At 38.3% G+C, this 17,791-nt stretch overlaps 1 protein-coding gene across 1 annotated transcript in view; it reads left to right on the plus strand.

The window, feature by feature from the left end:
* ADGRL3 (adhesion G protein-coupled receptor L3) overlaps positions 1 to 17,791 on the plus strand; it is an 874,918-nt gene that overhangs the window by 686,848 nt on the left and 170,279 nt on the right. Inside the window, exons 8-9 of the mRNA XM_073805306.1 lie at positions 8,520 to 8,822; positions 10,914 to 11,017. Of these exons, the coding sequence (XP_073661407.1) occupies positions 8,520 to 8,822; positions 10,914 to 11,017 (407 nt within the window). The remainder of the gene's footprint in view (positions 1 to 8,519; positions 8,823 to 10,913; positions 11,018 to 17,791) is intronic.

The raw sequence follows: 17,791 nt of genomic DNA on the forward strand, positions 1-17,791 counted from the left end.
TCTACAGCTGAGTCTTTACACCTGTCCTGCCCCTAGGTTCTTCGGAACCTTTTTTTTTTTTTAAGATTCCATTATACATGGTATTTGTTTTTCTCTTTCTGACATACTTCACTCTGTATGACAGTCTCTAGGTCCATCCAACTCACTACAATTAACTGAATTTCCTTTCTTTTTCTGGCTAAGTAATATTCCACTGTATATATGTGCCACATCTTCTTTATCCATTCATCTGTTGATGGACACTTAGGTTGCTTCCATATATTGGCGATTGTAAGTAGTGCTGCATTGAACATTGTGCTACAGGTATATTTTTGAATTATGGATTTCTCAGGGTATATGCCCAGTAGTGGGATTGCTGGGTCACATGGTAGGTCTATTTTTTGTTTTTTAAGTAACCTTCATACTGTTCTCCGTAGGGCTGTATCAATTTACATTCCCACCAACAGTGCAAGAGGGTTCCCTTTTCTCCACACCCTCTCCAACATTTATTGTTTGTAGATTTTTAGATGATGGCCATTATGACTTGTGTGAGGAGATACCTCATTGTAGTTCTGATTTGCATTTCTCTAATGATTAGTAATGATCATCCTTTCATGTGTTTGTTGGCAATCTGTATATCTTCTTTGGAGAAATGTCTTTTTAGGTCTTCTGCCCATTTTTGGATTGGGTTGTTTGTTTTTTTAATATTGAGCTCCGTGAGCTGCTTGTAAATTTTAGAGATTAATCCTTTGTCAGTTGCTTCATTTGAAAATCTTTTCTCCCATTCTGAGGTTGTCTTTTCATCTTGTTTATGTTTTCCTTTGCTGTGCATAAGCTTTTAAGTTTCATTAGGTCCCATTTGTTTATTTTTGTTTTTATTTCCATTTCTCTAGGAGGTGGGTCAAAAAGGATCCTGGTGTGATGTATGTCATCGAGTGTTCTTCCTATATTTTCCTCTAAGAGTTTTATAGTGTCTGTACTTACATTTAGGTCTTTAATCCATTTTGAGTTTATTTTTGTGCATGGTTTTTGGGAGTGTTCTAATTTCATTCTTTTACATGTAGCTGTCCAGTTTTCCCAACAACATTGATTGAAGAGGTTGTCTTTTCTCCCTTGTATATCCTTGCCTCCTTTATCAAAAATTAGGTGACCATAGGTGTGTGGGTTTATCTCTGGGCTTTCTATCCTGTTTCATTGATTTGTATTTCTGTTTTTGTGCCAGTACCATACTGTCTTGATTACTGTAGCTTTGTAGTATAGTCTGAAGTCAGGGAGCCTAATTCCTCCAGCTCCGTTTTTCTTTCTCAAGATTGCTTTGGCTATTCGGGCTCTTTTGTGTTTCCATACAAACTGTGAAAATTTTTGTTCTACTTCTGTGAAAATGCCCGTGGTAGTTTGATAGGAATTGCATTGAATCTGTAGATTGCTTTGGGTAGTATAGTCATTTTCACAATGTTGATTCTTCCAATCGAAGAACATGGTATATCTCTCCATCTATTTGTATCATCTCTAATTTCTTTCATCAGTGTCTTATAGATTTCTGCATACAGGTCTATTGTCTCCTTAGGTAAGTTTATTGCTAGGTATTTTATTCTTTTTTTTACAATGGTAAATGAGAGTGTTTCCTTAATTTCTCTTTCAGATTTTGCATCATTAGTGTATAGGAGTGTACAAGATTTCTGTGCATTAATTTTGTATCCTGCTACTTTACCAAATTCATTGATTAGCTCTGGTAGTTTTCTATTAGCATCTTTAGGATTCTCTATGTATACTATCATGTCATCTGCAAACAGTGACAGCTTTACTTCTTCTTTTTCAATTTGGATTCCTTTTATTTCATTTTCTTCTCTGATTGCTGTTGCTAAAACTTCCAAAATTATGTTGAATAATAGTGGTGAAAGTGGACAACCTTGTCTTGTTCCTGATCTTAGTGGAAATGGTTTCAGTTTTTCACCATTGAGAACGATATTGGCTGTGGGTATGTCATATATGGCCTTTATTATGTTGACGTAAGTTCCCTCTATGCCTACTTTCTGCAGGGTTTTTATCATAAATGGGTGTTGAATTTTGTCAAAAGCTTTCCCTGCATCGATTGAGATGATCATGTGGTTTTTCTCCTTCAATTTGTTAATATGGTGTGTCACATTGATTGATTTGCATATATTGAAGAATCCTTGCATTCCTGGGATAAACCCCACTTGATCATGGTGTATGATTCTTTAAATGTGCTGTTGGATTCTGTTTGCTAGTATTTTGTTGAGGATTTTTGCATCTATGTTCATCAGTGCTATTGGCCTGTAGTTTTCTTTCTTTGTGACATCTGTGTCTGGTTTTGGTATCAGGATGATGGTGGCTGCAGAGAATGAGTTTGGGAGCATTCCTTGCTCTGCTCTATTTTGGAAGAGTTTGAGAAGGATAGATGTTAGCTCTTCTCTAAATGTTTGATAGAATTCACCTGTGAAGGCATTTGGTTATTGGCTTTTGTTTGTTGGAAGATTTTTAATCACAGTTTCAATTTCAGTGCTTGTTATTGGCCTGTTTATATTTTCTATTTCTTCCAGGTTCACTCTTGGAAGGTTATGCTTTTCTAAGAATGTGCCCATTTCTCCAGGTTGTCTATTTTATTGACATATAGTCACTTGTAGTAATCCCTCATGATCCTTTGTATTTCTGCAGTGTCAGTTGTTACTTCTCCTTTTTCATTTCTATTTCTATTGATTTGAGTCTTCTCCCTTTTTTTCTTTATGAGTCTGGCTAATTGTTTACCAATTTTGTTTATCTTCTCAAAGAACCAGCTTTTATTTTTATTGATGTTTGCTCTTGTTTCCTTCATTTCTTTTTATTTTATTTCTGATCTGATCTTTATGATTTCTTTTGTTCTGCTAACTTTGGGGTTTTTTTGTTCTTTCTCTGATTGCTTTAGGTTTAGGGTTAGGTTGTTTATTTGAGATGTTTCTTGTTTCTTTAGGTAGGATTGTATTGCTATGAACTTCCCTCTTAGAACTGCTTTTGCTGCATCCCATACGTTTTTGGTCATTTTGTTTTCATTGTCATTGTTTCTAGGTATTTTTTGATTTCCTCGTTGATTTCTTCAGTGATCTCTTCATTATTTAGTAGTATACTGTTTAGCCTCCATGGATTTGTATTTTTTACAGATTTTTTCATGTAATTGATATCTAGTCTCATAGCATTGTGGTTGGAAAAGTTACGTGATACGATTTCAATTTTCTTAAATTTACCAAGGCTTGTTTTGTGATCCAAGGTATGATCTATCCTGGAGAATCTTCCATGCGCCCTTGAGAAGAAAGTGTATTCTGTTGCTTTTGGATGTAATGTCCTCTAAATATTAATAAAGTCCATCTTGTTTAATGTGTCATTTAAAGCTTGTGTTTCCTTATTTATTTTCATTTTGGATGATCTGTCCATTGCTGAAAGTGGGGTGTTAAAATCCCCTACTATGATTGTGTTACTGTCGATTTCCACTTTTATGGCTTTTAGCCTTTGCCTTACTGTATTGAGGTGCTCCTATGTTGGGTGCATAAATATTTACAATTGTTATATCTTCTTCTTGGATTGATCCATTGATTATTATATAGTGTCCTTCTTTGTTTCTTCTAGTAGTCTTTATCATAAAGTCTATTTTGTCTGATATGAGAATTGCTACTCCAGCTTTCTTTCGATTTCCATTTGCATGGAATATCTTTTTCCATCCCCACTTTCAGTCAGTATATGTCCCTAGGTCTGAAGTGGGTCTTTTGTAGACAGCACATGTATGGGTCTTGTTCTTGTATCCATTCAGCTATCTATGTCTTTTGGTTGGAGCAGTTAATCCATTTACATTTAAGGTAATTATCTATATGTATGTTTCCTATTACCATTTTCTTAATTGTTTTGGGTTTGTTATTGTAGGTCTTTCCCTTCTCTTGTGTTTCCTGAATAGAGAAGGTCGTTTAGCATTTGTTGTGAAGCTGGTTTGGTGGTGCTGAATTCTCTTACCTTTTGCTTGTCTGTAAAGGTTTTAATTTCTCCGTCAAATCTGTATGAGATCGTTGCTGGGTACAGTAATCTTGGTTGTAGTTTTTTCCCTCTCATCACTTTAAATATGTCCTGCCACTCCCTTCTGCCTTGTAGAGTTTCTGCCAAAAGATCAGCTGTTAACCTTATGGGGTTTCCCTTGTGTGTTATTTGTTGCTTTTCCCTTGCTGCTTTAAATGTTTTTTCTTTGTATTTAAAATTTGATAGTTTGATTAATATGTGTCTTGGCATGTTTCTCCTTGGATTTATCCTGTATGGGACTCTCTGCACTTCCTGGACTTGATTGACTATTTCCTTTCCCATATTAGGGAACTTTTCAACTATAATCTCTTAAATATTTTCTCAATCCCTTTCTTTTTCTCTTCTTTTTCTGGAACGCCTATAATTTGAATGTTGGTGCATTTAATGTTGTCCCAGAGGTCTCTGAGACTTCCTCAATTCTTTCCATTCTTTTTTCTTTATTCTGCTATGTGGCTGTTATTTCCACTGTTTTATCTTCTTGGTCACTTATCTGTTCTTCTGCCTCAGTTATTCTGCTATTGATTCCCTCTAGAGAATTTTTAATTTCATTTATTGTGTTTATCTTCATTGTTTGTTTGCTCTTTAGTTCATCTAGGTCCTTGTTAAATTTTTCTCATATTTTCTCCATTGTATGTCCAAGATTTTGGATCATCTTTACTATCATTAGTCTGAATTCTATTTCAGGTAGACTGCCTATTTCCTCTTCATTTGTTTGTTCTGGTGGGTTTTTACCTTGCTCCCTGATCTGCTGCATATTTCTCTGTCTTCTCGTTTTGCTTAACTTACTGTGTTTGGGGTCTCCGTTTTGCAGGCTGGAGGTTCATGTTTCCCATTGTTTTTGCCCCCAGTGGTGAAGGTTGGTTCAGTGGGTTATCTAGGCTTCCTTGTGGAGGGGACTGAGGCCTGTGTTCTGGTGGGTGAGACTGGATCTTGTCTTTCTTGTGGGCAGGACCATGTGCAGTGGTGTGTTTTGGGGTGTCTGTGACCTTTTTATATTTTAGGCAGCCTCTCTGCTAATGGGTGAGGTTGTGTTCCTGTGTTGCTAATTGTTTGGCATAGGGTGTCCAGCAGTGGAGTTTGCTGGTCGTTGAGTGGAGCCAGCTCTTAGCGTTAAGACGGAGATCTCTGGGAGAGCTTTTGTTATTTGATATCATGTGTAGCCGGGAGATCTCTTTTCGTCCCATCTCAGAGGCACAGGCCTGACACCTGGCCAGAGCACGAAGACCCTCTCAGCCACAAAGATGAGAAGAAAAGGGAGGGAGAGCGAGAGAGAGAGAGAGAGAGAGAGAGAGGCAGAGAGAGAGAGAGAGAGAAAGAAAGAAAAGAAAGTTATTAAAATTTTAAAAATTATAAATTATTAAACATAAAAAAATTAGTGTAATAAAAAAAAAAGAAAGAAGAAAGCAATGAAACCAGAAAACAAATCCAACAATGATAATAAACGCTAAAAACAATACTAAAAAAAAAAAAAAGACAGACAGAACCCTAGGACAAATGTTAAAAGCAAAGCTATACAGACAAAATCACACAAAGAAGCATACACATACACACTCACAAGAAAGAGAAAAAGAAAAAAAAAATATATATATATATATATATAAGTAAGAGAGCAGCCAAATCAATAAACAAATCTACCAATGATAATAAACTCTAAATACTAAACTAAGATAAACATAAGACCTGAAACAAATTAGATGCAGAAAGCAAACCCCATGTCTACATTTGCTCCGAAAGTCCACTGCCTCAATTTTGGGATGATTCATTGTCTATTCAGCTATTCCAGTGATGCGGAGTACATCAAGTGGATTGTGGAGATTTAATCCACTGCTCCTGAGGCTGCTGGGAGAAATATCCCTTTCTCTTCTTTGTCGTGATATTGCGACAGCCTGTGGCGTACCGTGTGTCCTCCCAGGGAAGTTGTCCCTGAATCACGGGACCCTAAATCACAGGACCCTGACAGTGGCAGGCTGCACAGGCTCCCAGAAGGAGAGGTGTGGATAGTGACCTGTGACTGCACACAGGCTTCTTGACGGCTGCAGCAACAGCCTTAGCCTTTCATGCCCGTCTCTGGGGTCCGCGCTGACAGCCGCGGCTCGCGCCTGTCTCTGGAGCTCATTTTTGCAGTGACCTGAATCCCCTCTCCTCGCGCACCCCAAAACAATGGTCTCTTGCCTCTTAGGCAGTTCCAGACTTTTTCCTGATTCCCTCCCAGCTAGCTGTGGCGCACTAGCCCCCTTCAGGCTGTGTTCACACAGCCAACCCCAGTCTTCTCCCTGCACTGTGACCAAAGCCCAAGCCTCAGCTCCCAGCCCCGCCCGCTCCGGCGGGTAAGCAGACAAGCCTCCCGGGCTGGTGAGTGCTGGTTGGCACCTATCCTCTGTACAGGAATCTCTCCACTTTGCCCTCTGCACCCCTGTGGCTGCACACTCCTTTGTGGCTCCAGCGTTTCCCCGCCACCTGCCAACCCCTCTCTCTGCCAGTGAACGGGCTTTCTAGTGTGTGGAAACCTTTCCTCCTTCACAACTCCCTCCCACTGGTGCAGGTCCCGTCTCTATTCTTTTGTCTCTGTTTATTCTTTTTTCTTTTGCCCTACCCAGGTATGTGGGGAGTTTCTTGCCTTTTGGGAGGTCTGAGGACTTCTGCCAGCATTCAGTAGGTGTTCTGTAGGAGTTGTTCCACATGTAGATGTATTTCTGATGTATTTGTGGGGAGAAAGGTGATCTCCACAACTTAATCCTCCGCCATGTTGAAGGTCTCCAAGAAATTTTTTAAATGAGACGGAATCGGCCAGATTTGGCAATTTGGGTGATATGGTGTATACAGAAAAAAGAAGGGGAAAGAAGGATACTGTGGTTTCTTGTATGAACTTTGAGTAAATGTAGTTATGAACATTACCATTCACGTGGAGAGGGAACGCGAGAGAAAATGGAGGAAGAAGGGGAGAGGAAACAGAAGAACAAGCAAGAAGACAAAATAGCAAATAGTATCATTTCAGAAATGCTACAATTTCAATGATTAAATAAGTGTTTAAAATGGTTTTGAAGAACCTACGGGCAGGACAGGAATAAAGACGCAGACATAGAGAATGGACTTAAGGACATGGGAAGGGTAAGCTGGGACGAAGTGAGAGAGTGGCATGGACATATATATACTACCATATGTAAAATAGATAGCTAGTGGGAAGCAGCCACATAGCACAGGGAGATCAGCTGGGTGCTTTGTGACCACCTACGGGGGTGGGTTAGGGAGGGTGGGAGGGAGATGCAAAAGGGAGGAGATATGGGGATATATGTATATGTATAACTGATTCACTTTGTTATAAAGCAGAAACTAACACACCATTGTAAAGCAATTATACTCCAATAAAGATGTTAAAAAAATAAATAAGTAAGTGTTTGAAAAATTCATAGACCCTCCCCCTGCCATCTCTATTCTATTTTATGCACCAAATACACTGTGATGGATTTCCCATCTCTTCTGGGGCAGCAAAGTCTAATTGATGACATGGTAAAGCAGACCATGAATGACAAACAACAGGAGGCTCAGCACAGTTCTCCCTTCAGTTTCTTAAACTTGTGCTACTTTGAATCTGACCAGAGCCAGTTCCCCCACTGTTTATTGCCAGTAAGTGAGGTTAAGACTAGTTTCTAATCTTACAGTTAGGAAAGCAGTGTATGTATGTGGAGGCCTGGTACACACTTGGCATTCCTATGATGGGAATCTGAATATATTTTACCAGAAAGATAATTCTCTTCAGTGATTATTTCTATAGTATCATTAAGACATTCCTTTGTATACATTATAGATTTAACAACCTGTTAATATCTGATCAATGAACCTAACCACTTTTATCTGGAACTTGGAAAATGCAACTTTAAAAATCTAGTTAGAAAATAATTTATGAACACTAATTGGAAGTTACTAATGTGAAGTTTGAAAGTTTTGATACAATTGGTCTGTTTTAAGAGCATCAGAGTACATCACGCTACTCGAATTCGTGTTAAGGATATTATACTCAGAATTGCTCTTTACCTTTTAGCTTGTGAGCACTTTAATTTCTGATTTTTTTTTGCTACATCTTTAGAAATTCATGTTATAGTTAATGTGGAAAAAATATTGTGTATAGCTCTCTCCCTTCCTATACCGAATTTGAAGATTCTAAGGAGAGGGCTTTAAATGTTCTAATCCCCTAATTGTCCAAAAGGCCTGAAGCTTCTTAAAGCTTACTGAAGAGTTGAATTGTGCTGTAACTTTGTTTTCTGTAATTGAAGTTGAGAAAAACTAGAAACAAGCCTACATTTAGCATTAGTCAAATGACTGTCTTGATATTCAAGTAGCACTTTGATATTTTGATATTGGCTTATTTTTCCCATGTTTAAGGCTCGTTGAATTGTCAAATAAAAATGACTTCTGAAGTCTTAGGACATTTTTAGGTCCTACTGTGAACAAGCAATGTAGGCGTTTTCTTCTGAATTTTATTTCAGATATCTCTACCGCAGGACCTCTTGGCACGGGAAGCACCACAACCAGTACCACCCTTCGGACCACAACTTGGAACCCAGGCAGGAGTACCACCCCATCGGTGTCAGGAAGAAGAAACCGGAATACCAGCACCCCATCTCCAGCAGCTGAGGTACTTGACGACATTACCACACACCTTCTGTCAGGATCGTCCCAAATTCCAGCTCTGGAAGAGAGCTGTGAGGCTGTGGAAGCTCGAGAAATCATGTGGTTTAAGACCCGTCAAGGACAGATGGCAAAGCAGCCGTGCCCTGCAGGAACTATAGGTAAGTCTGTCCTACAAAGCTGAGCTAAAAGTGTATTGTTACTTTGGCTTGCTTTCCTAGTTTTTTTTTTTTTTTTTTTTTTTTTGGTCACAACATAGTTTTGTTATTTAACATTTGATTAAATTCTGGACTCAGCTAAATTACAATTTATAGCCAAGTATTTTCAGAGTTTGAGAATGCAACCTGAAGAAGTCACAGGTGAGAATTTGGTGGGAATACCTGTGAGATCAATAGTTTTCACCCATGCTGTGAGGTCAAGTTACAATTAAGCTATGGATGTCCCAGCTACTCCAAAGGGCCAGCTGACCTATGCAACAACCCAGAGTGAATCACTGGATTGGTGGGAGCTAGTTCTCATGCTTGTCACCAATTGTCAAATGTTTATTGCAGAAAACTAGATCAAGGACTTCTGTATTAGATGATCATTGAAACTACCTAACATTTAACAAAAGAGAAGATTTGACTGTCCTTTATTACCAGTCATCATAGCTGTCCTTTAATAGTTGGAGCCTCTTGACATACATAGTCAGGTATGATGCTGGCAGGAGCCAACCTCCTCTTACACAGCATCCACTAGAGAGATCAATCCTGCATTGTTTTCTCTAGGAGGTAGTCAAGAACTAGATAGCTCTCTGCCCCCCGACCTTTTTCTTTTCACTGATGTGATTCATAATATCACCAAATGGTAACCATATTATTATTTACCATTTTAAGCCAGAAATAATTTGATTTCTTATTGTTACAGATATTGATCTTCATAAAACTAATACTTGACACCCTGCATAAAATTTGCATTATTGCATAAAATGTGTAAATAAAACAAATGCATAATAGACGTCACTAGACTAGCATTGTTGGGGGCTGTGATTTTGGGTGTTATTGATTTGGTTACTTCAATAGGTTTGTCTTAACAAAGTTTCAATGTGGAAATGTCCTTCTGAATTCCATGGTATATGAAGTGGTGGGAAGATAAGAAGATACATAAAAGTGCACATTTAATTTGTTTTCATCAAAGTGTTTAAAAATATTCTGAGATCTTCCTTCCCTTTATGAAGGGGCACAATATTTAGTTCCAGAGTTGTCTGTGGTATTGGAATCAGAAAACATTTTGAACTTTTCTCTTAGCGCTGTCCCCTTAGTTCTGGACCTCAGTTCCTTTATCTCTAAAAGAGAAATAACAACAGCCCCCCTTTCTTCAGATGTTTGTTGTAGAGGTTAGTGAAATACTTTATTTGAAAGCAGTTTGCAGACTGCAAAGCACTACAGAAATATGTTGTTCTTGTTCTGTGAAAATTGAGAAAGGGATTTACAGGAAACCTTCTGAAGCCCTCCGTCCCAGGTGACTGTGCTTACTCTGCGGTCTTCTTTTTGCCCTTTCTCTGTCCCCTCTGCTGTGCCCCCTGTTCAAGGCCCACACAGTCTTTTCTCACCTGAATTATTGCAATAGCTTCCTCACAACTTCCATATCACTCCCTGAAATTCATCCTCCATGCTCCTGCCACAGTTATCTTTCTACAGCCTAAATCAGCCCATTTGTCTCCTCTCCGTAATGGTCTTCATTGATTTTCCATCACCTACAGATGACAGACAAGGGCGTTTATGATCTGGCTCTGCCAGCCGTTCCAACTCCATTAAATACAACTCCCTTACCCAGTAGACCTCAATTCAAAACACTTGATGATTCCCAAAGACAGCATATTTTTCCTTTGCCTGGAATGCCCTTGCCCACCTTGTTTTCCTAAAAAACCTGCAAACTGATTCCTTTAAGACTCAACCGCTACCTTGCCTCTGAAAACTCAAGCAGTAAGCCCCATGGAGTCAGGTACCACATTCATCTAATTCGTGAAGTTATTCCCTGTACCTGGTATAGTTGTCAGCAAATGCTTTAAAAACATTGAGTGTTTGTTGTATTATGTTTCTGTAATGCCAGTTGCTTGCTAGGCACTGTACATGGTGTTTTAATAGACATTACCTCAGTTTAATGATAATAGTCTTACCTTTACTCATATTTGAACATATTAGGGATATAAAGTCATTATAAGAAAGATGGTTTGAACGTTTGAAACAGACCTATTTCTCTCATTATTTTAGGAGTATCCACTTATCTATGCCTGGCTCCTGATGGAATCTGGGATCCCCAAGGACCAGACCTTAGCAACTGTTCTTCTCCTTGGGTCAGCCATATAACACAGAAGGTAAATCGTGTCACTGACAAGGAAGGCTTTGCCAGATCTAGATCCTCTGTTGTTGATTATAACTGCTGAAAACAAAATAGTCAATAATTTTTAAATTAATGTAGAAAAAAGTCTCCATTTTATTTTAATTTAAGATTTAATGACAAGCCTATTATGCTATGAGCTAATTCTAGAATTTTGTTGTTCTTAAAGGGGAAATCCATGTACTTCCTCTAAGCCAGGCAGTATTGCTTATGATAATTTTATTAATAAAATTTTTATGGTATTGTGAACTACAGATATAAAAGTCCAAGAGGTATTATAAATCAAGCAAGCAGAAGCTTCTAGCATATATACATATGGATTTTCCTGTGGAAATAATAATTACAAAAAAAAAGTCTACCTTTGGAATCTTAATCCATTTGATAAATGTTCTGTAACCTAATCATTTATCAGTGTTAAAAGTATACACACGTGTGACAGAATCTTGCAGACTCAAATTTGCAGGGCTTATTTGGTTGCAATATGTTGAACATTTTTATTATTAATGCACTGTGGGGCTTTGAATTGATTTCATTGCAAACAGAGACCAGATGTGCATTTATGCCAAAAGGGCTATGGGATGAATCCTTATTATAGCAATTTGTGCGGATTTATGCACTCTTAAAATGGAGAGTCCTTCTATGTTACATTAGCTATGCTGAGGAATTTCTGAAAGAGATTTTTCCTGAGAAGTATTACAAATGATGGCCTTACTAAAAGCCTCTCTGTGCCATTTGCTCTTTTCTCTATTTGTTTTTAACCAGGCTTATCCTCAATAATATACTGTTCAATAATCCATAAATATCTACCCAGTAGATTCTTTAGCAGATGAGCCATAACCATCTGTTTACCCTAAATCATGGAAGAACAGTGGTTATATTGACTCCAGTTACCCTCTTACATGTGCATCTCCATACTTGTTGCTATTCATAATGATGCTTCTCCAATTTCAGTACTGTTCCTGCCACAGTTCTTATGTCCTTTGATTTTATTACAATGTAGCTCAGACCCCAGGGCAAGTAACTCTTCCTGGATGTGATCAGATTAAAAGATCAGTAGCATATCTCCTTACATTAGCGACTTTTAAAAGATATTCCCTACATACTAAGCCCGGGGGTTAATATTAATTCAGTAATAATTCACCTAGAAAGTGAGTATTTTCATGATAATTCCTGAATATGGTTGGCCTATTTCATTGCAGAAATTACTGGTGACTTTAACTGATAATGATGCTTAATTCTTTTCTTTCCTCTGCAGACCTGCTAATCTTGTGACAAAAGGCACAATTCCTTGCAAAGAGCAGACAGCTCTTGCCCATTTGATTTAGGGATGGAATGTTTTTGTTTTATAGCAAGTATGTTCCGTTCTTTTGGAGCATTTCTGTGTAATCCTGTAGCACCTGTAAAATTATGTTGTATTATAATTATATTAAGATTATTCAATTTAGAGAGTTGGAATTTATAATAATACCTTAGCTTGATTACTTATAAATTTATAGAATTGTCAAAAGTATAACAGGAGGTGTTTGAGCCCTGTGAATTGGCTTATGTAACTATTGCCAGGTCAGTGCTGGAGCTGGTGTTTAGCTGGGTCTACCTTTATCAACATGTCACATTTAGCCACAACACTGGCTACACTGTGAATAGATCATGATGGCCTTTATATCCCACACCCACTTACCTAGTCTCTCTTCACTTTTCTCCAGTCTTGTACTTATACCTCCAAGTATTTATGCTATTCATTAAACATAAATGATAGTTGAACAGGTTACCACAAAACTCTAACACTTTTAACTATTCACATCGTAAGCTTCTGAGAGAGAATTTGTATGCACTGTCCACAGAGTTATTTGTCCCTATTTTCTCTCCCTCCTCCCCAAAGCATCTTCCACAGAATTCATCCCTTTGCTCATTTACTCCCTCAGGACCTGAGTCCCAAAAACAAACAGATGGAACCTTTGAAGAGGGTTTGTTTACAGTGGCATTTGTGGGAGCAGAGGTGAACTGCAAGGGCTTGAGAGGAACCCAGAGCTAGTAACAGGGATGGAGCTGTTCCCAACCCCAGGCCTCTGTTGCCAGATCAATGGAATGACGGAAAACTGGTAACAGGGTATCCTTGAGAGGAAAGATGACCTATACAGACAAGAGACACAACCTAGCCTCAGGCAACTCTTCAGAAAAGATCTAGGGGAATAAATACTCTGATCTCACCCACTCACCTCTTCCAGCCTCCTCACCTGCCCAGCCTCACCACTGGCCAAACCCAAACAAAAGCCAGAGAAGAGGGGTGCTCTTACTAACATCATGTAAGTCCACTTCCTAGGGCAGAGAGAAGGATGGAGGAGGATGGAAAGAGGCCTTCCTTGAATTAGCAAATGGAAAGTAACCAGCAGAGTTCACAGTTTTTGCTTCCCTTCTCTCACCCCTCCTCCCTTTCCCTTGTTCCATCCTCCTTCCTCTGTTCTGACCTCCCTTCTTTTCTTTAATTTGTTTGTTAATGCCAGTGTGAAAAAGTAAAAGTGAAATAGGTATCCGGAATGATTTGTTCCTTCCCTCCTCTGCTCATTGTGGTTCAGACTTTCAACACAGAGTAACACTTGTTACCCGCAATAAAAGCATAGATGAAAAAAGAAAAGAAGGGGTGATTCTCTCATTTAAACAGTGTATTCAGTTTTCCCTCTGCAAGTTTGTGGGTGAACGTACCTTGGAACATGAGGCCCATCTCTTATGGCTTTATAGTGCCTGTGGGGAATTCCTGAGGGCTTTAAAGAAAAGACCACCCTGGATCGCAGTCACTGCATCTTTCCCATGGGAGGATCTTTCATTTTGTTATTGGTACTATTCACACACTGTATGTCAGGCACCACTGTAGACAGCAAGTATACACAAATAAGTGGATCAGGATGCTTACTTTAGTTGGAAAAAGCAAACCTTAAATTTTCATTTTCATTAAGAAATGAGTAATGTTTTTTTCCCCTACAGTCAGGCCAGGAGGGAGAAAGCAAGCAGAGAATCTTGATGGTTTCTGACTCACAAATGAATTTAGGCCCCTTGCATACTGGTGAAATTATAGATTAAATTTTGAGTGATATTAAAGAATAGATTACATTTCACTAGAGAAAATCTAAGCCTTTAAAGGCAGAAGAAATTTGTTACAAACTGGCCAGAATACTTTCATAATCATGAGATTTAATAATTTGTATAGAAGGGGAAAAGCAAAAGTTGTACAAAAAGGTGCAGTGGTGGAGTGTAGGGGCAGAGAGGGAAAGAGAGATTGGTAGGTGGGTGGGTAGGTGGATGAATGGGTGGACAGAAAGGTAGGTACAAAGATAAACAGATGATTGGATACAAAGATAGATTAAATAGATAGTGAGATTAGGTACATATGTCTTCAAATTAATGTTTTAAAAATATGTTTCTGGTCATACTGGAAGCCAACAAATTAGTTTAGCGCTCTGCCTTCTCTAACATATGTGGTAAAATATCCTGTTTTCTCACATTTCTTAATGACTGTTTGCTGAAATCATAGCCTCTGGCTTCAGCTTGACCTCTAGCTTGGACTCATGTTATCAAAGTTGTGAAGACATTCCGTATTTATTTACATGTAAAGTAAGGTCTGCTTCCTACTTCATTACCTGGTCCAACTATTATATGAAAAAGATATGCCTGAATTGTTACTGGGAAATAGTCTTCTTATTTCTAGCAAACTGAAATATCTTTTCGTCTGTTTGCACACAAACTACTGACAGCTTTTGAGATAATGTAAGATTCTTCCTGCATTTTCTAAAGAAGGATGTGAAGATCTAGAAATGATGTTTCTGTTTTACAGTATAAAATAAGCCAGTGATTTGCTCTGGAAGACTGGTTGAATCCTGTCACCCAGATCTTAATTTCTCCATTCTTTTAGCCTCTGTAGATCTACTATGGAATGAAAGTAAATTGCTTGTTAATTTAATCAGAGGTTAGTGGAATTTCCACATCTTCAGGCTCATTTAGCCTACATTCAGTTGTAAGCTAGAAGCATTTTATTGTTTATATACCTACTTGACTCAGATTTATAGAAAAACTAGGCAGATCTTTCAAAGAAATGGTAGCTTTGTACTTAAACACTATGAGTAACTTCATCATGAATTGTTTTGACACCTGATTAATGTTTGATATAATAAATCCCATAAAATGTCAAAGCTTATTTCAAAGCAAACTGTTTCTCCTTGTGTCAAAATTTGAAATGCAAATAGTATCCATCTCTCTCATAATTATTATCTTTAACTGCAGGGTTTCCCCTCCCCTATTGAAGCCCTAGGTATAATCCCACCATTTCAATACAGGCATTAATTTACTAATCCTCACAAAACTCATAAGATTTCTCAGTGTGCATGTACTTACTTCTGAGAAATAACTTAAGCAGAATAAAAGAAATGTTAGAGATAGACATTGTAATGATGTCTTTAAGCTAGAATATATGAAATAACTATTTCAATCCTGCCTCTTTGCACAGAAGACTTGAGGCAGATTCAAGATATGTGTATATTTTTGTATGGAAATAAGATAATAATAACAGTGGTGAGAGAAATAAATAGGACAATCAGAAAGAAGAGTAGCTTCTGGATGCCCGTGGAAAGAATATGGTTAGTGAAGGCCTGGTCTGAGAAGGCAACCTTTGAACTGAGCTTGAACCTTGAGGTCACAGTGACTATGACAGAGTCCAGTTGATGCCACCACTGCCATTAGCAACAAGAAAATTGGAGATGACTCTTGGTGCCTCCCTTTCCTTCCCCTCACACGTCCAATCAGATAATAGGCCTGTCAGGGTACTTGTAAATCTCTCCCACATCAGGCCAGTTGTCAACTTTTCTCCACTGCTACTACCCTTAATCCACAACAGCTTCTTCTACTGCTGTGGCAGTAGACCTCACAGCAGGCCTCCTTTCATTGACTCCGGAACCCTCTAAATCCATTCTACTGAGTTTGATTTCAAATATAAGAGTGATTAGACCACTCCTATTTAGACTCTTCAGTACATTCACATCACTTTTTTTTTTTTGCGGTACGCGGGTCTCTCACTGTTGTGGCCTCTCCCGTTGCGGAGCACAGGCTCCGGACGCGCAGGCTCAGCGGCCCTGGCTCACGCACCCAGCCGCTCCGCGGCATGTGGGATCTTCCCGGACCGGGGCACAAACCCATGTCCCCTGCATCAGCAGGCGGACTCTCAACCACGGCGCCACCAGGGAAGCCCCATTCACATCACTCTTAACACAATTTTCCAAAATCGTCGTCATGACTTCCAAAGTGAGACTACTCAATCTGCTCCTTGCTTACCTCTCCAGCTGCCTAAACCCCAGTCACAAGTGCCCTTTGTGCGGCACCCTTAAGACTCCCTGCCCCCCCGCCCCCTCTCCTAAAAGCTGCTGTCTGGGCCCGGAAACTCCAGCCCTCATCCCAACCTAATTCCCTCTTTTCTATTTCATCTCAGATTACACATTCTTTCTCAGAGAAGTATTTCCTAAATTATTCCCTAACTTCATATACCAGGTTAAAATGCCTTTAAACTACTCTACCGCACTGGGATTCTGTATTGCCCTCAAAAAAAACTGAAATCAAATTCTTGTGCAGTTAATTTATTAATAGCCCTTCGCTTTCTAGTACGTAAGGTCCTGTTATTGGGAACCATTTTATCCCCAGACTTTAGCATAATACTATTAGAAATTCAAATTTTGGTTAAATAACAAATGAACATTTAGACTGAAGGAACAATTGTTGAAATTATAAGTAGAGGTATAGATATTCTATTTTTTAAAAACTAGATATATATATTTAATACGTACAGACACACAATTTGTGCTATGTAGGTACCAAATGGAAATCTGAAGATAGAAAAATGTGCTTTTTCTTTCTGTTCTGCCTTTAGTGCCCTGTCTTCCCAAACCATGATTATTTAGACTTCGCTTTTTATAAAGCATCCTCTTGGCTGTCTCTCCCCGCCAGTCCCCACCAGAATTTTATCTTACCAAGTCACCCTCAACTTATCTTTTAACTTTCAACTTATTGTTACTTTCTGTTGCTTTCCCACCTAATTTCCAGGTGTTTATTACCCCTGTACTGTAGTCCAGTAACACCTCATATACATTCTGTTATTATGATTGCATTGTTGAATTAGTATTATCTGCCTTTATGCACCCTCCCCCGCAATACCAACTAGTAGAACGTGAGATTCCTGAGCGCAAGAGCCACATATAACATTTGTCTTTATTTCCTTAAAATATAACCAGTGTCCAAATGATTGTCAAATGAATGAAAGAATTTTACTATGATTTCTTCAATTTTAAGAGGAAGAGAGGACCATAATGAATAACTGGTTATATTAGTTTTTATTTTACTTTAAAAACATGCTTATCACATTTTTATTATAAACATTTTTATAACTTATTTGTACTTTAGTTTTTTTCTTACAACTTCCTTGTTGGTGAACATTGAGTTCCAGAGTTCTTTTGTGGGGTTAATTAGATTTATTCTTCATAAATAAACACTTGAGTGCTAAAATGTAGTTACTATTTTTAAGATAATCCACTAGAGATTTTCATATTTGACTCATGGTTTTACAACACTACACGATCTGCTTTGACACGTATATCGGCAGCATCATTATCTTTTATGTTGAGAGCAGTAATATTTTGACTTATTAGTCATTTACATTTTCAACTTTTTCATTACTGTTCATAAAGAAAAAGTTTAAATTTTTATATTAGGGAGTTAC

Source organism: Tursiops truncatus, chromosome 5 (genome assembly GCF_011762595.2).
Source record: "Tursiops truncatus isolate mTurTru1 chromosome 5, mTurTru1.mat.Y, whole genome shotgun sequence".
Classification (NCBI taxonomy): Eukaryota; Metazoa; Chordata; class Mammalia; order Artiodactyla; family Delphinidae; genus Tursiops; species Tursiops truncatus.